Source organism: Equus asinus, chromosome 6 (genome assembly GCF_041296235.1).
Source record: "Equus asinus isolate D_3611 breed Donkey chromosome 6, EquAss-T2T_v2, whole genome shotgun sequence".
In the NCBI taxonomy this organism is placed as follows: domain Eukaryota; kingdom Metazoa; phylum Chordata; class Mammalia; order Perissodactyla; family Equidae; genus Equus; species Equus asinus.
The window spans coordinates 79,470,117-79,492,531 of NC_091795.1; the positions used below are offsets into that span (position 1 = coordinate 79,470,117).

The 22,415-nt window shown below is 38.7% G+C and overlaps 1 protein-coding gene across 5 annotated transcripts in view; it reads right to left on the minus strand.

Annotated features, from left to right (window-relative positions):
* BABAM2 (BRISC and BRCA1 A complex member 2) overlaps positions 1–22,415 on the minus strand; it is a 516,257-nt gene that overhangs the window by 175,317 nt on the left and 318,525 nt on the right. For all 5 annotated transcript variants that reach the window (XR_011504120.1, XM_070512370.1, XM_044772149.2 and 2 more), the window contains one exon: positions 8,242–8,351. Coding sequence is in view for 4 of the 5 variants with exons in the window: in XM_070512370.1 (XP_070368471.1) it covers positions 8,242–8,351 (110 nt within the window). In the remaining variant the exon portion in view is untranslated. The remainder of the gene's footprint in view (positions 1–8,241; positions 8,352–22,415) is intronic.

Genomic DNA, 22,415 nt, shown 5'->3' on the forward strand with positions numbered 1-22,415 from the left:
GCAAAGTCCATGGCTCTCATCAGATATTCAAAGAGGTCTGTGTCAATTTGCTATTCCTTTAAATATAATGTGTCCACTCTGGAAACTTTTAATCTTTGGTGTTCTGCAGTTTCAGATGATGTGTCTAGGTGTCAATTTCTTTTTATTTAGCCTATTGGAGATTCATTGTACTTCTTCTGAGAATTGGTGCCTTCCATCAGTTCTGGTACATTTTAGGCCATTTTCTCTTCCATTTTCTAATTTCTCTGCTCCTACCTATAATACAGCCTTAATGTTTTTGCTAACTACCATGCTTCATCTCAGATCGTCCACTGAGGAACACTTTCCTACTTGTGAATAAATATAAATGAAGGCTGACTGCCTAAAACAGCAGTGATCAGTGTTCAGAGATTTGCTGCTGAGATAAAGTGCTAAACTGAAAATCATGAACTTCTCATCTTCATTACAGAAAAAACTCTGCACAAAACCCTTGAGATGTTTAGCAGAAAGGTGGCAGGCCTGATTTTTTAAATGAAGACACATTATATGTAATAGTTTTAAGCTAATCATCATGCTGTAGAGAGGAGAATAGCATTTAAGAGAAACAAGGCACAGAACTGCCCAAAGACGCGAAATAAATCTAAGACAGAGCTGAAGAGTCAAAAAGTTTAAGAAACATATGCCCATGAGCTTTGAGTTGTCACAGACTTATATACATCTTTCTAAAGGTGTATTTTCTGTCTAAAAAGAAAACTAGATAAAAACATTGCTATATCACTAACTTAGGCGGCTGGTGAGGTGGGAGTTCTACACCAGAATGTTTCCAAAAATATGATATTTTGGGGCTGACTGATTTTCTCCCCCAACTAAATTCTGTTCTAGTTCTTTTTTGCAATATTTCCAAGTGCAGGCTGAGCTCTTGATCTTTTAGGAGGCACAGGCAAGACAAAAGGCCAAATTCACTAATGAAAACTTGCTGAACTCACTTTTCAGAATTCCATTCTAAGTCACGAAGAAGCCTTTTGGCCTTGCTCCCAGACTAGTAAAACGAACATCTCAAGTCCCTAAAGGCTAAGATAGCTCACTCCACTAAAACCAAATACGTATCTTCTCCTGACAGCTGGTTGTCTTAGCACACTCAGGACTGTATATTTATCAAAGGGGGAAAAAACCTCCAGGAGCACAATATTTATTATAGGATTATCTCAGTGACTCAAGTAAACATGAGTAAGGCTAAATTAAACTATGTTTACTATGATGTTCTATTACTTAAATCCTGACACAAAATCACCCCGAGTGATCTGGGGTCTCATTTCTTGAGACAATTGATGTAGGATAAAAAAAAAAAGAAGGCAAGAATTATCTTTCCTTTCAAATATATCTGTGTTAGTTATACAATTTTTCTAATTATTCTAAAACATAGTTTGAGCGTCTCAAATGAAAATTTTCCATCCTGTTGTGATGCTGAATTCAGTATTAAATTTAAATATGATCACAAAATACTGAATTTGCTCATTGCTTTAAAAAATTATTTTATCTGATTTATCTGAATTTAATATCTATAATCTCAGTAAATCTCACTCATAATTCTAAGTAGTAGTATTTTAATTTTCAACTCCCCCCCTTTAGTCAAGTTTCAGTTTATCCGTCTTTGTGGATTACAGGCTATCCAAATGTCCCAAGACATTTGGCCAGACACATTATGGGGTAAAGGCAGGGAAAAGGAGGCTGGAGAGGCCACATGAGATCAAAATCATATTTACCACCTCCAAGATTCAGCTGATAAACCCTCCTATGAAATAAAGCCTCATTTCCCAGAAGGAGGGCCAGGGGTCCATGGAGGAAACAATCCTGCTGGCTAGCCACAAGGCACACTATGAGAGTGACTACAGAGACCACTTGCCTTTGCAGGCACAGGGATCCAACAAGTTCAAAGCTTTCTCTCCCACCAGGAACTCCAATCAGTGGGGGCTGTGGCTGAGCTCAGGCAGGGCCCAAGGGCAGGGCCAGCTTGGCAAGAAATGGGCTGTGGCTCACCAGCCCTCAACTGATGGAAACAGAGGCCCACCCTTGAGGAGTGTATAGTCCAGGGAAACAATATGACAACAGAGGCACAAATACAGGACGGGAAAATGCAGTCTTGTTGGGGAGGCAGATGGTAGTAGTCAGGAAAAGTTCCATGGAGAAGATGGTGATTGAGAAGATATAAAAGGATAGACAGAGCTCTGACAGACCCTATGGGAGATAAATTCAATGTTCTGATACAAGAAGCAGCCCAAGCAAAGGTATGGAAGTGAAAAAAATATAAGGTGCATTCATAAGAAATCACAAAAAACACAATTTGGCTCAACAACAGGATACACACAGAACACCAATTGGGGTAGAAAGGTCAGTTGGGACTGAGAATATTTGGCATGCCAGACTGAGAGATATTTACTTAACTCAGCTGGTAATAGGGAGGCACTGATGGTGCTGAGCAAGGAAAGGACATTATATGACCGGAACTTACTTCAGGAAGACAGTGACAGTTCTGTGCTGGATAAACTAAAATAAGCAGAAATGTTAAAAGGCCATCAGGAGACATGGCAACTGAAGGACTGAACTAGGTAACGACAGTAGGAATGACAAGAATGAGATACTGTGGAGAGAGGATTTCTAGTACAAAACAATGCCTACGCTTTTGAGATGTAGCACGCAGGCTACATCAGAAAATGAGTGTCATGAATAGAAATAAGATTGTGAAGAAGAGGGCTGGCCCCGTGGCCGAGTGGTTAAGTTGGCGCATTCTGCTGCAGGCGGCCCAGTGTTTCATTGGTTCGAATCCTGGGCGCCAACATGGTACTGCTCATCAAACCATGCTGAGGTAGCATCCCACATGCCACAACTAGAAGGACCCACAACAAAGACTATACAACTATGTACCAGGGGGCTTTGGGGAGAAAAAGGAGAAAAAAAAATCTAAAGATTGTGAAGAAGAAACATTGCTTTGCTGGGGGAATGATGAGTTTGGTTTCAGACACTGTGAATTTGAGGTGTCAACTGAACACACAGACATGTCTATCACGCGGCTAGAAAAGCAGATCTGGAAGCAGGAAAACTTGGGATTAGAAATGGAGATTTGGGGGTCATCCACAAAGAGGTAAGGCCACAGAAGAGGTCTAGGGATGGAATCATGGGAAACATAATTTAGCATAATTTAATGGGTTGAAAAAGGAAGTTCAGGCTGGGAAGATGTAAGAATTCCAGATTATAGAGGGAAAAAGATGTATTATAAAACACACATTAGGAATACTATCACGAGGATGGGATGGGATGGTAAAGTGAAAAGCAATTTGAACATTTTTAAGTTCTAAACAAATACATTTTTACCATCGTTATAGTAATACATGTTTAATTTCCAGAAAAGCCACATTACACTGGAGGAGCCAGACTTCCCAAAATATTCCAAAGTCTCCTCTCCACCAAGTCAAATGGAAATCTGATCTCCATCTCCCTTGAATTCTTACAGTACTTAGTAAGTCTTTTCTTAGGTATTTATACAACTCAGGAAGCAGGAACTGAGCATCGACCATGTGCCATACACTGGAGAAGACACTTTCATATGTATCTCCCCTTGGAGAAGGTGAAACTGAAACTGAAGATTTATTCCCCTTTATAGAAGAAGAAATGAGGCTCAAAAAGGTTAAGCATCTTGAGCCAAGATTGCCAGCTAAGTAGTGGAGGAACAGAGGGCTTCTGATGCCAAGTCTTATCGTGTCTTTTCTACCTAAACACAAGTTGGAACTTGTCATATTTGTTCTTATCTCCCTTACTATATTACAAGCAAATTAAGGGCACAAGCTACATTTCATTTATCTTGATATCCTCTGAAGAACCTAGCAAAGGGCCTTTCACTTGGTCAGTTTTCATTGCATTTTTGTTGCCTGAAAGAATGAACACATGTATATTTGCAGGCACGCAGGCTCCACTAACGGTGAGCATTTGTGGGCTGGTAAGCTTTGAGTACTTATTTCTAAGGCGGACTGTAACTTAACAACAAAAACTTCTAAAAACAAATTCTGTACTTGTGAAAGATGCCACCTGGTCTGCCTCAGGGCTTAAGCCTTCTTTTTATGCACCGAGTGGGAACAGCACAGGGAGTGACGAGCTGGTTTTCTTCAAACCACTCCCACAAACTGCTCAAGCCAAGGAAAAGGCCCACACCTTTCAGAGAATTGTGCAGCCTCTGCTGCCCGTTTAACCTCTGGTGTCATTGCTAGAACTGCCAACAGTCTGAGAAGGAGGGAAAGGGAAAGGTAGAGCATGTTTAGTGCCAGCTGTGATGATGTAACCTCACAATTCCAGCTTTTCTGCCAGGACAAAAAGGCAACTGGTTTAGAAACTAGTTGTTTTTCCCCCCTTTCCTAATGTTCAACCAAACTCTGTTTTGCATAACTGACCACTAGGTTCCTTTGCGTACCTCACCACTACCATTTTTTTTTTTTTTTAAATGAACAGAACTTAGTGTCTAATTCAACTGACTGGTCTGGGTTCCTTGGAAAACAAATGTATAGAGTCTGAAATATGCATATTTCATAAATGTCCCTTGTGTGAAAAGAACACAAAGTTCTCAGAAGCGTTTACTTTGCAAGCCATATATACACGCCCAGTAGGAGACCAGGAAACAACAGGCATCTAAACACCACAGAGGCGTGCAGTCATGAGTCCCAGCTACCAGAAACACCAGGCAACTATCCCAGGACCCTGGGCGAACAGACAGACTTCTGAAGTGGGATAGCATTTCAGAGCTTCGTAAATTATAAGATATTTGGGAGTTTTCTACCCAATATATCTGACAAATGTTCCCTTTTGTGGGGATTATCTAATTTGGGGATATTTGGTATCCACATCTCTAGAAATCTTTAGGGTACAAAAATTGATCCCTTTTCTTACACGTGATGACAAGACCCCAAAGTAGTCTTTTCCTATTCCTGAGACTAGTCAACGTGAGCATAATATCCTTGCCGGCCGCATAGACAAGCTAGGGCAGAGAGACAATGGCCAGATTGAAATGGCGTATCTCTCTGGCTCAAGATATTGTTCCATGCCCACGGAGAGCAGATGGTGAGGATGCAAGCCTTTTCTTGCCAATTTTTACCTAATGTGGATCAGGCTACTGGTCTTGCCTAGGCCACTGCCTGTGAAATGCACTGCATGGGGCCTGGGACTTCCTAGAAAGAGCCACAGCAGAAGCCAAAAAGAGCACAAGCCTCAGCTAGGGCAAGTGTCTGGCATCAGCTTTGGGTGGGTCCTCATGGGATGCTTTTCTCATGACTCCTGAAAGAACTCTCCAAGTCTGAGTCTGTAATCAATGCCTGGATAATTAAGAGTTGACAGGATAGCATAAGACAAAAAACAAATGACAGCTTAACACGATATCAAAGATAGTACCAATGCCTCTTCACTCAGTTCTTAAAATCTATCCTATAACCTTGGCCTTACTGAAATGACATTACTTCTTTTCTATGCTTTGAACTCTGCAAGAGTTAACCAAAGATATTAACTTCAGCAAATCTGTAAGGCCTTATAGAGTCACAAGTTCACCACTTTCCATTTTAACCTTTCTCTAAAGCCTCATTTTTAAAACTTCTATTTCAGGATATAAGAACTTTTCATAGTTTTCTTTGGTATTACAAATACAGTTCTACTACGTCAATTTGTATCAACCGGGAAAAATGTAAAACCCCTCAGTGAAGCATTTTCAAATTTTCTTGTGAGAATTATTTATTAACCCAGAATACTGCTCATTAGGCTATTGTTTACTGTACATTGCATTTGTGCAAGGCATTAAAGAAAGGAAAATACTTATTCCTTGCCCTTAAGTAGCTTGCAATTTAGTGAAAGATTAAAAAAAAAAAAAGCACATCACTAACTAATCTATGGTGGGAAGATGGGAAGAGTGATACAAATTCAGTAACATAAGAGTTCAGGGGAAGGCTAGACTAATTGTGCCCAGGGCGAATGGTTGGTAGAGATGGCATGTGAATAAGGCCTTAGCAAATTTATAATATTCCAGTAGGAAGAGGACATTAGAGGGCATTTTATACGGAGGTAACAGCTTAGGCAAAGGCACAGAGGCAAGAGAGTATAGGTGAATTAAGGAAACTTCAAGTGATGCAGTCTGGCTGAAGGAAAGGCTACTTGAGGGGAAATAAGACGAAGCTGATCTAGAAAAGTCAGCTGTGGCCAGTTCTTAACATAAAAAGAGGGGAAGAAATGAGGGCCAGCCAGGTGGTGTAGTGGTTAAGTTGGTGCATTCCGCTTCAGCAGCCTGGGGTTCGTGGGTTCAGATCCTGGGCACTGACCTAACACACCACTCATCGAGCCATGTTCTGATGACGTCCCAGATACAAAATAGAGGAAGACTGACACAGATGTTAGTTCAGGGCCAATATTCCTCACAAAAAAAAAAAAAGAAGAAGAAGAAGGGAGCAATGTAGAAAGCTAGATTTTTAGAAACAGGAAATAATTTTTAAAACATATGCTTCACTAAGAATTTTTCACATCATATCTTAGATTTTAAGGCAAAAGTATTTTATTAGTAAGTTTATTTGCAAACTAGGTGTAGTAACTTCAAAGAAAATAACATGGGTGCTGGAAAAATTCTTTTTTTGAGCTGGCAAATTCTTGGCTATAGCTTAACTGATATATTCTTATTACCATCTTGTGATTGTTTCATTAATAATTCTCTTTTCTCACCACGAAAATACCTCATTAATTTAACTCAGTACATACGTACTGAGTGGGTCCTCTAGAACAAGTATTTGCTCACTTATTTACTCATCTTCTCCTTTTCTGCCCCAACTTGTCCTGCTAACCACTCATTCTTTCTTCTCCTATGAACTAGATCAATAACATTAATAACTTCTACTTGCTATAGTGCCAGGCACTGCAATTAATGCTTTATGAAAAGTATTTAACATAATCCTCAAAACAACACTATGAGACAGGTATTACCCCTATTTTACGGATGAGGAAACAAGTTCAAAGATATTAAATATTTTGCCAGCTGGTAAGTTGCAGAACCCAGGTTTAAACCAGATATGCTTGACCCTAGAGCCCTTGCCTGTTACCACTTCACTGTACTGCCTCCCACACCCTTTGGCCTCTTACTGATATTGATTAGTATTTTCAAATGGAAATTAAAATATTCACTGAGCGCCTGCTTCTGTAAAATCCTGTTCTAGGTGCTGTCAGAGGTACATAAATAAATGGGAGAATGTATGTAGATTATTAATGCCCATCATCTTCCATGTTTGAGTATAAACAGCTACATCTTAGATCAGTGGTAAGATGGTATGTCCATGATTCACACACTAGAGCACCTAAGGTCAGAGAGAGTGAAAACGGCTTAGGATATGAATGTTGGATGGTGACCACATCTCACAGACACAAATCAGCCAAGCCTGACTAAATGCCTTGCAGAGAATTTTAATAATACACTTCAATCAGTCTGTAAAAACTCTCTCTGCTGATGAAAAATCTGTCCTGTCAGAAGTTCCCCACCAAATCTGCTTACAATCCATTTTCAATGCATCTCAGCTTCCTTTGAAGTAGGATAAGCTACTAAGGCATTTTAGCCAACAATAAGCACATTGTGAGGTTAGTTCTTATAAAATTCATTACCAATGAGTAACGTTATTTGGTTAAAACAGTGTGACATCAAACTACTTGTACCATGTAGTCTGAATATTGTGTAAAATTATATAGAGCTACTTAGACACAGAAAAATAATTAAAACATATCATCATTTTAAGCTATCTGCTTTCAATATTACCTTTACTAACTTCTGAATAAGTTTTTGCTTAATATTTTTGGGAGACTACTTACATTTTTACAAATAACTATAATAGTTACAAATATATAAGAAATTGGGTGGGATGTTGTCCAGCTGTCCCTTTTAGGCTGTAACCCTATGTACCCAGGGGACGTTTGGAAGGAGTCACAATTTTGGGCTCAGTCTGCCTACTCATCTCTCTCTACAAAGGTACAGTATTCGTATCACAAAGGGTGCAACTAGGACTCATCCACAGATTGCAGCGGCAGATACTAACCGCATAGCCTCTGCAGTCTAAACTCCTAATACAATTCGTCTTTAAGAAAACAAAGTCAATAAAGAGAAATCGTTTTAAGAGTTCAAGAGCAGCAAAACAAACAGTGCGACATGTCTGCTTAACAAGGAGAAGTGCCAGGCCACAAAAAATTTATGACACTGATACTTACTGTTCAATTCGGGGTGACAAGTATAGCTTAGGGTACACCTGAGTGGCTTCAGTGTCCTCAAAACTGACAGAAAGCAGGGCCACATCTTCTCCAGGGTCTTCATTTACATCCTTAAACAGGAAGTGAAAAACACAATGTCATCAGTACCTGCTCTTGTAACGTCTTTTAGCTGATGAGCCTACAGTGCACTGGCATTGAGGCTGGAGGTGTGAGTTATGTGGATTTGAATTTAGCGGCTCCACACATCCTTTGCCACGTATCTAATCACTCCTCTAGAGTGATAGCTTTCAAACTTTCTGACCCAAGCTCACCACAGTAAGGGAAAAAAACCCTACCTATCTCACTTGTTCCCACATTCCAAGAGGGGAAAAGTGAATCTGGTGACGATACAGAATTAGATGAAAGCACAGTTAACAAATTGCAGTAAACATGTTGCTAGCAATATATGTAATGGCTTATAATTTATATAATATATACAAATCGCCTACAATTTACTTTTCGTAGGAAGAATATGTTATAAAATGACTTAAGTCATGAGAAAAAAACAAAATCTTAAAATACCCAGTAATTTTATTATACCTACCTTGACAGTATATTGTAAGTTATTTAAATAGCAAAATTCCCAAGAAACTAACACTATGAAGGGTGCCACCATATAAGCAAATGGCAAATGGCAGAGTTATGGGTAGTGTTATGTACACATCTACTTTAGCAAAATGATCATCGATGATTTATATATGAACCACAAGGCATATGTATCTTAAAAGTCTAGTTATAAGAATATTATAAGACAAAAACATTGCCAATCCAAATATGTATCAAGAAACATTGAGAGGTTAGCCAAACAACCCACAATAAACTAAACTCATAATGATAAAGCTAAACTTACTGTGATTTATAATTAAAAAGCAAGAATGGCAGCAATCAAATGTTGTAACCAACTCAAGCCAACACTGATGATACACTGATGAAGTGTCCTGAATCAAAATTGTGGGACTTACAACTACGTGCTTTACGATTATTGCCAAGCACCGAGTGTTTGCCAGACTTCTGAATAAAATAATGAATTAGAACAAATTCTAGTAGCAAGTTGATTTTAATTTGCAAATACCAAATTTTAGTAACCCTTAATTTTTTTGGCTGGTAGTGGCTCCAAGTCAAACAGAAATGCTTTAAAATCTTAATAGAATTACACATCTTTCACTGACCTATATTTCCAGATTAGTTCATAGGTCCTCAAGAGGGCTCAGTGGCCATCCTAGGAGGGTCCCAACCTAGACTTTAAGAATCACTGCCCGTGAGCATTGAGAACCTCAGAAATGATGTCCTTCCTTCTGTCTAAAATCAACCTCACCCCTCTTTCTCCTGCTTCCTGGGAAGCTGGTCATCAAACTTATCCTGCTCAGCTCTAACACTGTCAGTCTCCTTGCTCTGCCTTCTATTGCACCTACAGGATGCACAAGTGTGGCATGTATACAAAGGGACAAGGACCAGAAGTCTCCTCCATCTTAAAAAATAAATATTTAAAAAAGAAAGAAAAGAATCATACTGGTCTCTACATAGTCCCCTGTATTCTCTCTTACATCTCTCTGCCTCTTCACAGACTACTTGAGAGTTGTCTACACTCCTTGTCTCTACTCCCTTCCTTCCCACTTATCCCTTAGCCTACTTTAATAGTCTTCTGACCCTACTAGTTCATCAAGATTGCTTCTGCCAAAGGCATCCACTAAACACAGCAAATGCTTCTCTGTCATTATCTTACTTGATCTCTAAACATTATTTGACATGGATGATCTCTCTCTGGGAACACTCTTTTCTTGCTTCTAAGAAACTATACTCTCCTGGTCTTCTCCTGTCTTTTTGACCACATCCCCCTTCCCTTTTCATTCCTTGTTTTTTAACTTCTCAATTATTTTTTGGTTTTACATTAAAAAATTTAGGCTTGTTGTAACAAGTCAAACCATACAAAAGTTTATAAAGAAAAAGCTCTTCCACACTCACTTGGCAAGGTAACCAATGAGAACTGTGTGTGTAGCCTCAAACAGCTTTTTCTATGCTCATAAAAACACACACACACATACACACACATTTGCATAGAAATAGTTCTTTAACTTTCTGTTTTGTATTCCCTAACGGAATCACATTATACATATCACTCTACCAATTGCTTTCTAAATAGCCACATAATATTCCATGGCATGCATTTATTTTTTATTAAACCATTCCCAAGCAATGGACATTCAGGTTGTTTGTAGTTCTTACCCACTTGATTATGCTACAATAAATATCCTTGTATATATATATCCTTTACTATTAGGACTTATATTTCTTAATAGACAACTAAAGCTCAGCTGCTTGGGTCAAAGGTTATGAGCATTTTACATTTTAATAGAATTTAATAGGTTATTTTTCTAAAAATTTTGCAACAATTCACATTTGGACCCATGAATTTGCATAAGTATGAGAGATGGCCTGTTTCCGCTCATCCTGAGTAACTGGATAACACTGGCTGTTGTTACTCTTTAATACAATGTTGGCAATCTGACAACTGGAAAATGGCATCTCAATTTAGACAATGAATGAAGCTGAGTAACTTTTTACTCTTTCATTGGTCATTTTCTTCTATACAATTTCTGATCAAATCCTTTGCCCATTTTGCTTAAAGGTTTTTGGACTTTTTTTGTTATTGTTCTTTATTAGGTTTATTAACCCTTATCTACCACATGTGTTACAAATATTTTCTCTCTGTCTAACTTTTGACTTTCTACTTTGCTTGGAGGGCTCTTGTGACATCACAGAAAATTTAGCCTTCTATAGAGTTAAATCTGGTCAGTAACTCTGAGGATATTTAACTATTTCCCTAGGTTTTCATCTAACACTGTCATAATTTTGTTTTTACATGCAGATTTGTAATACCTGTGGAATATGTACACTTCTAGGTGGTATGATATAGGAAGCATGTAAGAGGAGGACCTTAGTACAGTGCCTGGAACACAGAAACCACTCAATGTTTGCTGAATGAATAAATCAGTAAACAAATTAAAGTTAATTCCAAACCTTTATTCTCCACACCCAGTGATTTTCAGGAACCTGCTTAACAAAGTTGCTGTCACCAGTGATATCTGGAAACTAAGTACTGACTCCTTGCTCCTGCCTCCCATGATACACCAAGGTCCCTAGAACGAGTGGTTTTAAAAGAGCCAAGACTGGGAGTCTGAGTTTATCTATCACTTCTTGCTCTTTTACAGATGATAAAGCATTCAACCTTGAATATTCCTCTGTAAAATGAAGATGGAAAATTTTAAAAATACGGTCTCAACAAATGGAAACCATGTTATTATTTATAATAACATATAATAACATATAAATAATAATTATTTATGAGTTACTCTAAAACTCATAAAATATCTAAACTAAGGTTGAAGCTGAGCTGGAAAAACTTCACATTCAGAGGGACAAATTCATTTCATGATCCAAGTATAGAAGTAGTCCTCTTTAAAGTTAGATTGGTCACCTTAAGAAAGACAATTAAAAAAAAAGAACTAACATTGACTTTCAGATACCTTTCCCCCATGACTGAGTTTCCTTGTTAAAGGTCAAGGCTCTGACTAAAAGTCACAAAATCCTGTGAAAAAAAAAAAAACACTGCAAAAAACTAGGGGCCACTGAAAACCTTTCTAATTAGTAGCTTCATTCCAAACCTACGGGTAATTTATAATTATTTCCCTTTCCTACTTTTTACCCTCTCAGTTCCCTGCTTCTAAAGCAAAGAACAGCAATGCTCAGAGACAGTCCTCCAGACAAACGGAAGGACCCTGGTTTATATAATCACCATTTATCATGCGGCATCCTGCAAAGAGCACGCGAAACATTAGTCTGAGCATGAAATAGTTGTTTCCAGGAGTTCCTTTTACGAACCACTTTAATATGATTTATTCTCCTTGAAGTAGCACATGAGTTTTCCCTGAATTGGTATTTTATTCCTAATGGATACCTAAGCTTGACTTCGAGTGCTTAAATAAGCCTAAAGAGTTCCAAAAATACAAATCCACACAGTGCTGTTTCCAGTTTCTGCAACTGTAACAGGCTTGTACGTGTGTTCCTTCCCATCTGGGAAATTATACAAGGAGCTCTTGTACCGTGATTCTTAGAAGCTAACATTACAGATGATTATTGTAACCGCTAATGGCAGCATTTTGAAAACAGAGGGTAGTTATAGTGTAGGAGGGGACATTTAAAATTGTACAAGTATACATTTTCAGGGCTTTCTATCTGTACCATTGGAAACTGCAGCAGGCTAAAATGGGGGGAAAGATGGTGAATCTGCTGAAGCTAAAAAAGAAAACTGCCTCCTACCATGATAAAAGCGTGTCAGGCACTGACATAGATATGGTGAGGCAAAGATGCCCATGGGATTTTGCTGAGATTTAACAATGGATTTGGCTCAGCACTTGGCTATAGCAGAAAGGGGTTTCTATGGCTTATAGAGAATATTCACTAGATGGTGAGTTCATTACAGGCTGGGAGCTTTTCCTGTTCACTTTTGCATCCCCAGTGTCTGTAACATAGGACATATATAGCAAATTGGTTGAAAAAATTGAATTAATGCAGGAATGACTATGAGTAAATGATGGAGTCAAATAAAAAATGCTTTCAGTTAGAAGGATTCTCATTATTTATGTTTCAGTTCCTCAAATCTATGACTACTTAAGATTTTATTAAAGAAAACTCAAATCTGAACCATCTATTAGCATATACATATATATATAGAGAGAGAGAGATACATCTCTCTCTCTCTCTCTATAATATATAACCATACATCCTTCCTATTATGTCTAAATAAGAGCTAGCATTCTGCTTAGGTCATAATGATTTATTTATATAACTATTCTCAATTGGGGCTTTTTGCAAATATCAAAAGAGTGCAGAAAAAAACAACAAATAGCCTTGGAAATGACAGAAAATGCAAGTACAATTTATCAGTATGCTGTATCCCTTTGACATGCTAATTTTCCAGTGAAGATAGCAGCCATTAAACAAGCTCCTGTATGATGAGCGTCAATATAGGTACAAACTACCAGTTAACTAATTGCTGGTAGACATTAGCTGAACAATAAACATTATAAACCACAGGTCGCATAGGAAGACTTTAAAAAAGCCACTGTATTTCTCAATTCAAAAAGACTTACAACAAAGCTATACCATTACTAGCAAAACCAGTTTATGGACATGAGGACTATAAACAAGCTATTATACAGAATGTCAAAAATCAAGTAAAAACCATTTTGAGTTATATTTAAAATGGTATTAAACTAGACCCAGGATAAATCACGGTTCCTAGGGTGACTGAAAACTGGGTGTGGGCAAGAACCTCATTATACAAAAGCTATGAGTTTTTGAAAAACTGCAAGCAAATTAAAAATTTCCAAAACAGAATCTTATTTTAAAATATACTAAGATGTGTACTTTAGAGGCCCAGTATTTTGGTACTATAGGTTTGTCATCAAATTACATAAATTTAGATTTTTCAAAGTCAAGTTTTCTCAAATAAAAGAACAAGACTCCCATGGTGCTACCATTCATTCATACATTTCGCAAAGTAAGTAAAATATATAGTATGTTACAAATGTTATGGAAAAAAATTAAAGCAGGGAAAAGGGGCAAGGAGTAAGGAGGGAATGGAAGTTTAGAGAGGGTGGTCAAAGATGGCCTTACAGAGACCAATCAGGGACCTCTCATGACTTAAGACAGGAGATTTAGGATAAAAAGTCCTCTTGACTCATCGCATTATATCAACAAAAACGGCCCCAATCAAAATTTGAATTAGGATTCTAGCGGCATTAAGATATAACAGTGAATATGCTGGGAATGGAATTAAATCTAAGCAAAAGAAACATTGAAGAACAAGGAAAATGATGTATGTAAGATAAGACCTTGGTCTCATTGCTAGGGGGTCTCTGTCCAATTATGACACTGCTCATTTTGGAAATAAGGTCATTTCTTCTTCATCTAAGTGCTAGGAAATACACAAATGCCAGGGAAAAAAGTATAGTCAGAAAGCAAAATGAATCCAAGAGTAAGGAAGTTGAGCCAAACAGATGAGGAAGAGCAATAAATGGGTCCTTGTCTGGCTCTTTTGCCTACTGGTGTGGCTCCCAAGCCTGAGCCTCCTCCATTCCACGCAGCACAGTGCTGCAGTCTTGGGGTAAGTGTTCTGAGGGCGTGGTTACACACTATCTCCACCACACACTGAGTTCTTAGCTAAAAATTCTTTTGATATTTTGATATCTCTTATGAAGGCAGCATTTAAGAAAGTTACTTCTGATTTGGTTTCTCCGAACAGAAATGGGAGTAAAAAGATTCTCCCTCCATAGGCTAGGCAAACTGGGCCACTCTCCATGTATTTTACTAGATCTTGACTAAGAATTTTACACTTGTCTCTCCTTATCAAAAAGCTCTTCCTCTCCTTTTCTTAATTGGTGTGGTTTTATAATTTCTTTAACTCATTATAAATTCACTCGCTCATTAAGATTTGTTTCAACTACAATGTGATCTATGTCTGCCCTTAGCAGTTTTCACCATGTTGCTTCATGAGTTCCCCATGCTGTTTAAGCAGTATATATATTATGTTCCAAATAGATTGTGAATTTCTTGAGGCCAAGGTAGAGATCTCCTACTTCCTATTATGTCCAATAATAACAGCTGACTTTTATTCAGTGTTTACTCAATAATCACTTTGCTTAGTGTTTTATATGTATTACCTCATAATCATAAGAACCTTATAATGTAGGTACTATTATTATTCTCATTTGCAGATGAAAAAACTGAAGCTGAGAGAGGTTAAATCGTGAAAATGAGTTTTGAACCCACATATGTTGACTCAAATCAGGACTCTTAATCGCGATGCTGTACCCACTAGCATGCTCTTGGGCACAAAGAAGAGACGCAGTATCAATACTCAAAGAAAGGGATAAAAAAACTTGGAAACCCATGTGCAGAAAAGATATCAGAGATTTACTATCCATTTACTTGTTCTCCACTTGGTGTCTAAATCCTCTATGCTCCAAAAGACCATGAGCAACTTAAGGAACCATTTCTTACTCCCTTTTTATCCAGAATAGACTATCCTGCCTGTACCAGGCACATAATGGGTATTCAAAACAAACTGGGAAGTACGTGCTTTATGTGTTTTAATGTTTAATTTTAGAAATTACAGAGCAAGAAATTAAATTTTATTTTTAAGATTGGAACCTGAGCTAACATCTGTTGCCAATCTTTTTTTTTTTCTTCTTTTTCTCCCCAAAGCCCCCCAGTACATAGTTGTATACTGTAGTTGTAGGTCCTTCTGTTTGTGCTATGTGGGACGCCACTCCAGCATGGCCTGATGAGCGGTGCCATGTCTGTGCTCAGGATCTGAACCGGAGAAACCCTGGGCTGCCAAAGACGAGCATGCAAACTTAACCACTCGGCCAAGGGACTAACCCCCTAAAATTCTGAAGTTTATAAAGACTAAAGGCTATAAAGGTCACCACGCCAAATAAAATGTATTCGTCTGATATCTTTACACAGACTCAGTTAAGAAAGGAGGATGGCTTCTCTAAGAAAACTGATGAGGACTGTGGAGTTCTAAGCCATAATGTCAACCTTCCTTCAGTAATGTGTGGTTAGGCATATTCTACGATTAACTAACTATACTCAGTGAAAATAAAAAGAGCTGAGTCTCAGGTCAGGAAAGGATAACTGCAATGTTCTTGAAATAGCCAGCTCTTAGAGGGTGAGGCCAGGACACCAGGACAGAGCTGTTGTCCTGTTGTCACCTGCCCATGTTTTCCAAAAGTATCTTGCTTATTATTTTCATAAACAAAGACCATTTCACTGCTCTCATTTATGCAGAAATCTGCTTGTGAAGCTGTACTTACCCTTAACATGTTGGTTATAGCTTCTGTTTATAAAGCTAAATTGAAACACATGTTGTACCAATAAACTTAGGGGGAAAAAATCTTGGCTATTTTAAAACAATGATAATCAAGATTTTGTTGGTCAAATACTGTCCCATCAGTTATTATACCTAACAGACAGCCTTGAGAACTATCAACTATCTTTGAACAGTCACAGCATTACTCTAAAAGGTGTGTGAAATGGAGCCTTTTTTCCAGGAGGCCAGAGAGGGTGGGGGGAGCCTCTGCAGTACAGCCAGGGTCCTCTATGGGAAGCAAATGATGTTTCCTTGCTTCCACCACCTTCTCTACTCACCAACGTCTTCAGAGAAAGAATCTGGAGTGTGGAGTCTCCCCTGTTGCCCTAACAATGTGTTCTTAATGAGTCCAATGAGAAGCTGAGCTTAGTTAAATAAGCATCAATTTTTGTGTTTGTTTTACAAGTCACACTGAACCACATCTTCAGACATCTCTGAGTTGTGATTTAATGCACACCTACTGACACACACCACATGCCAGACTTTTATCCAAGAGCCCAACAAAACAAGTTAAAACAATAGTGAGTTTTATTTAAGCACACATGGAACATGTATGAACACCATTTACCACATCCCCAGTATGTCTCCATAAATTAAAGATAAAGTTTTTACATAAATAGTTTACATAGCTTTTTGTAAGGGATAGAAAAATACAGATTTAAAGTGGTAATTGATACACTGGACATCTGTGATATGCTTGCCTGACACCCTCTCCTATCCTGGACAGCCCCTGTTCCTTCTAGTTCCCGCACCTAGCTGTGGATCCCTACAGCTTCTGACCGAGCTGCCTGTGCCTACTTCCTGCAAACAGCTCATGGGTCCAGGGAGAGGCTGGTCCTTTCCTTAAGATTTGTGAACTTGCGAGCCAAGTGTAGGCCAGTCCCTTTACAGAGGCAAAAGAAACAGTCAGTAGCCATATTTCCCATACATGGAAGAGGCCAGGCTGTAATGTGAGAGAATAAAGCCAACATGCTGAGTGAAGCAGAGATGAGAGAGAAGAGTCCTGGCAGTACTGACACCCTTAGTTCCCATGGTTCTTGGTCCAGCTGTGTCCTGCTCCTACTGTGGTTTGGCTATTCAAGCTTCTCCTGGCTTTGGAAAAGTAATAAATTGCCCTATTTGCTTAAACTGGTTTGAAGTGGTTTTCCTTCACTTATAACCAACATTTTCTCTTGTAAATTATTAAACTCACTAATATAGATGATAATGATGGCAAATCAAAATCTACAGAATTAAGTGCTAAAAAGAGACTTTCATCCCTGGGTCATTTGATTACTTGTTACATACTATGGAATGCCAGGCCCTAATGAGAACCAGAAAGGGCTTTTAGGACAGAGATGAGCTGTATGCCTCCACATGTGCCAGAAGAAAGCTCTGCTAGAGCAATCTGCCTGCAGCACTAGGCTCTGGCTGCAGCTCAGCTATTTTTCTGAACTTACTGCTTCTCATCTGGTGGCCTTGAAACAGCACAGTAACCTACCCTGGGCCTTGGATGGAACACCATGCACTCCCTGCTCTACAGCCCCCCTAAACATCACGCAGTGAACATAAAGGTATTAGAGGCGCCAATGCTGAATCCAGAAAATCCATAGCAGTGTGCCATCTGAATACATGAAATGTTTTGCCATTCAGTTGAGGAACTGCAAAAAAAAAAGGTGATTTTTTAATGTAGTAAAATCAAAATTTTTTACAAAGAATTTACATGTTTTTGTTTTTTCTACATGATATGGTAAATGTGGGCATTATGGGAAGCAATAGATTTGCCCAGCTTTGGTAAATGCATGTAAAAGTGCCAAGTACAGAACCAGGCTGAATAAATGTTGGTTTCACTTCTCTTACTCCTTCCAGGCTCTTGGTCTGATTATCATTTCCATTACCATGCTATTCTTCCTACTATTAAAGCTACCCCCTATTCCTTTCCTCTCCAGGTTGCTTTGAGATACGGGGTTTAGAGATTCTTCCCAGGTGGTTCTGTGTAAAGACAGAAGGGAAAGGCACCCTGGAAACTCATAACACCTTTGCACCCTCCCACCCACCAAGCAAGTCACTTGGCTCAGTCTGGTGCCCATGGCAACTAGGCAATTGGTTACTTCCAAGTTATTTCAGCCACCTGGCACCACACCCTCATTAAGAGGAGACATCACAAATCACAGGTGTTAAAACAAAGAATGGAGCCTACTAGACTCTCTTTGAAGTAATCAGAGATCTTTTGATTTGCATACTGATATTATTTGCAAAATGTAAAGGGCAGCTAGGAGCTCTAAAAAAACAAGAGGCTCAGAACTATATCCCTCTAGAACTGGCTGGAGGAATGCTTCCCTTGTAGAAAATGAGCTCTGAGAAGCACAGTAAATACTGCACCTTCTTCCAGCCTCAAAAGCTCTCCTCCTGACATTCAAGCCCCTCCAAGGGATCTTTCCAATCTCATTTTCCACTTGCCCTGTTGACACACCCTAACTGCAACAGGTGCCCACCCTCCACCCTATCACTCCACCTTGTCTGTACTGTGCCACTCAATCCTGAATGGGGGAAGCCTTGCATTCCCCAAACCCAAATCTCTCAATTCTTTCAAGTCCCCTTCAGATGCCGTGTCTACTTATGAGACTTCTTGATCTCACCCTCTGTCGTAAGGGTTTCTCCTCTGAAATCCTACAGGTCTTTAACATCTTATTATTTCTTTTGTGTTTTAAAGTTATTTACATATGTGCTCTTAACATTTACCTGTTTGAGTTCCCTAAGAGCAGTGGCTGTGTTTCCTTCATTTTTGTGTTCCCAGTGCCTAGTATGGTGCCTACCACAAAAATAGGCACCCAATAAATATTTGATAAACAAATGTATGAATATATGTATGAAAGAATGACTACATATGCTTGCCAGTAAACTACTGATCCAAAAATGGTTTGCACAAACAGACTTCCCTACTAGAAACAGCAGAGGTCTAAATAAATTATTAACTTGACTTTCCAGTATAAATCTGTAGTGTAAGTTTGGGCAGAATGAGCCATTTTCCCCTGGGTTCAGATCATCCCCTGGATAAGAGGAAAATTCAAGTTCAAACATGTAACTGAGAGATCAAACCCTACAGTACAGAAAGGCAAGAGCAATCTTTGTCCATTTCTAATAAACTTCCAAACAACATACCATGTGCCATCACTAAGTCAATACTCATTTATGATTTACCTACCATGTGCAAGATACTCTGATAACCACAATAAGGAAGAAAAGAATTGCAAGGATCTGTCTCCCAACTCAGAGGCAGATGTAAACACACGGAGAAAAGTTTTTTCTCTTCTCCTTCAATGAGAGATCCCGTAAGACAGTACATGATTAATTGTCAAAGCCCTATAAGGAAAGGCTGAAAAACTCAACTGTTTCTATGTAATGAGAATCAATTCATCAGACTCTTTCCTGACACTAAGCTTTTACAAAGAGGAGGTAAAGAAAGCAGGAGAGTAATGGGTATCTTAAGAGGAAAAATGCAAAACTTCTAAAAGTGGTAAAAGGCCGGGAAAGAGGTTCTGGCTTTCCTAGGCTGCATGTTAAACAGCAAGCTTTGGACATTTTCCAATGAAGCTAGTTCTACCTCTTCAATATTTCAGGCTATCTAGTTCAAAATGCATAGAGACAGAGGACCAGCAGCAGGCCCGAAATGCAGGTGTGGCATAACCTTTGCGAACAGCAGGCAGCTGAAGCCTGTATAAATGGAGCCTTGCTACTCAGACCAACAGCATCAGCCTCACCTGGGAGATACTTAACAAATTCCTAGGTGATTTGTAGAATATTAAAGTCTGAGAAGCACTGGCTTAGAGAACTAACTAGTATTTAAGGAAAAGAAAATGGGTCTAAAGATGGAGAGAGAACTGAAAAGCAATGGATTGAAATATCCATTCTATGATTAAACAGAAGAAAACAGATGAACTGTGTTTTGCGTGGGGCTAAGAGAGTGGAAGGTATCACCTTAATGATGAAAGATGAAGCTTAGACAAAAGTTAGGATTTAAAAATAAGTATCTATGGCATATTCCAAAAACTCAGAGTTAAATGGAGGAAAGAACTGTGGTAGAAGATGAAAACCACAATAAGGTATTTCTCAAATATTCTAAGTGGCCACATCCACATGCTATGGAGGAGCCAGGGAAAGGGGACAGACAGGTGGAGAGAGCTGACATCGCTGACACTATCCCCTTTGAGTCAATGATATTGGTGAAAATGTGCCATAGATAAAATGACATGAGTGAAGGGTAAATAAAATCAGAGAATGTTAAAGGTGAAAAGGACCCCTTAGGGATCTGGCCCAGTGGTTGCTACCCTGAGTTCTAAGAGAAGGAGGGATCATGTGTATCTTAAGAACATGTGTCTTAAGAGCAGCTACTATTCCGTTTTGTATACTGGGCACTGGCAGAAAGATTTTATTTGTAAAAAGGTTTCCGGTATATTAAAAATAAAGTTTGTAACCATTGATTCCAAAACCCACATTTCACAGATTTACAGATGGAGAAACTGAGATAAGGGAAGTGATTTGCCTAATGTGTAGAGCTAATTAGTCACAAAACCAAAACCCACGACTGCTGATTCCTACATCAATACTTTTTTTCACAACATCATTTTGCTATATCCAAACTTGCTTGAAAATTCTTTGTCACTTACTAAATGAGGTCTGTGTGAATCAAAAAGGAAATATAAGATCCCAAAGAGAATGTAGTTATAAAAAGTAAAAAGATTCAAATGAGAAAGAACATATATTAAAAGCTCCAGAAATGGAAAACTGTAAATGTTGGACTGAGCCTAACTATTGAGTAGGTGGTTTTGTTATTTAGGACTTTACTAATTATAGCAGTGCTGATGACCAGATTTAGAAGAACTATAAATTGAGTTAGATTTTATCATTGGTTTGGGTTAGTGAAGAATATTTCTTTAATTTCTAAACTAATAACAGGCTTAAGATAGACCAATTGACGAACACTTGCAGTTTTGTGCTTATGAACAGAAATTGTGACATTTCACGATGCATAAATGATGAAAGTACTGAGGCATCCTAGCAAGATGCAATTCTCCAGAGAAGCTATTAACAGCTTACCATTTCTAATTCACACTGGAATGTCGATTCAACTTACTGAAAAAAGTTTATACTAAATAAGCATAAAAGAATTCAATTAAGATAGCAGACTAGGCTGAGCCTCCTTGGTTCCTTGGGTCTATTACTTACTGAATCAAATATTGCTAAGTGTACAAGAAAATCTGTATAACAATCCAAAGCAGGTTTCACGAACTATCTTAAAAAACAAAAAAAACAAAAAAAACCACTATGTTAAAAAACAACACAAGAGCAAAAAACCTTCCCAATGCCTCAATATCCTAAACTGGGCTTTCCCCCCAGGTAAACTATGACTGGACTCATATTGCCTATGCAGCCTGGGCAACATATGCAGCATATTTTTTCTATTTTCTTCTGTCTTCAGTTATTTCCATTCTCCTCCTATATTGAGTATATCTTTGGGGCTGACCTCAGGATTCATTCATTCTACAAACATGTATTAATGTCCCACTATGTGCAAGGCACCACCTAAAAGGCACTAGGGACCCATGCCCTCAAAACTTTCACAGTCAAGTAGGAAAAACAAACAAGTAAACTGACCATTAGGTTAAAACTGTTAGAACAAAGGTATGTTATAAGAGAGGTGTGCACCTGCGGCAGGACAAGGGAGGAGTGCTAAAGAGAAGGCAAAACTGGTTGTCACATAAGGCTTTTCAAGGAGGTGATAATGTTTTTAGTTGGGAGGAATCTAAGTGCTCTAAAGGAATAAAGAGTATAAGGGAGTGGAAGAAAGAGAGAATAGCACAGGAAAGACACTGGAGTAGAGAGGCACATGGCACATTCAGGGCAGTGCTCAGGAAGGCTGAAATACTGGATACTAATGAGGAGTGGTCAAGGATGAGGCTGGACAAGTTGAAGGGCCTGATCATGAACAACCGTGATGCATTTAAGCTAAGGAGTTTGTTTTAAGGGCAACACGAAAAGGGATTACAAACAGGGTAATGAGATGATCAGATTGTTTTAGAAAGAATATTGTAACAGCTTAGGAAGGATGGATTGAAGGAAGGCAAGGCTGAATAAGAGGTGGGAAGGGAGGTCTATGGTGGTCCAGAGCAGAGTGAGAAGGATGTCCCCATAGAAAAGCAACTTGGTGCAGGGTGTCCGA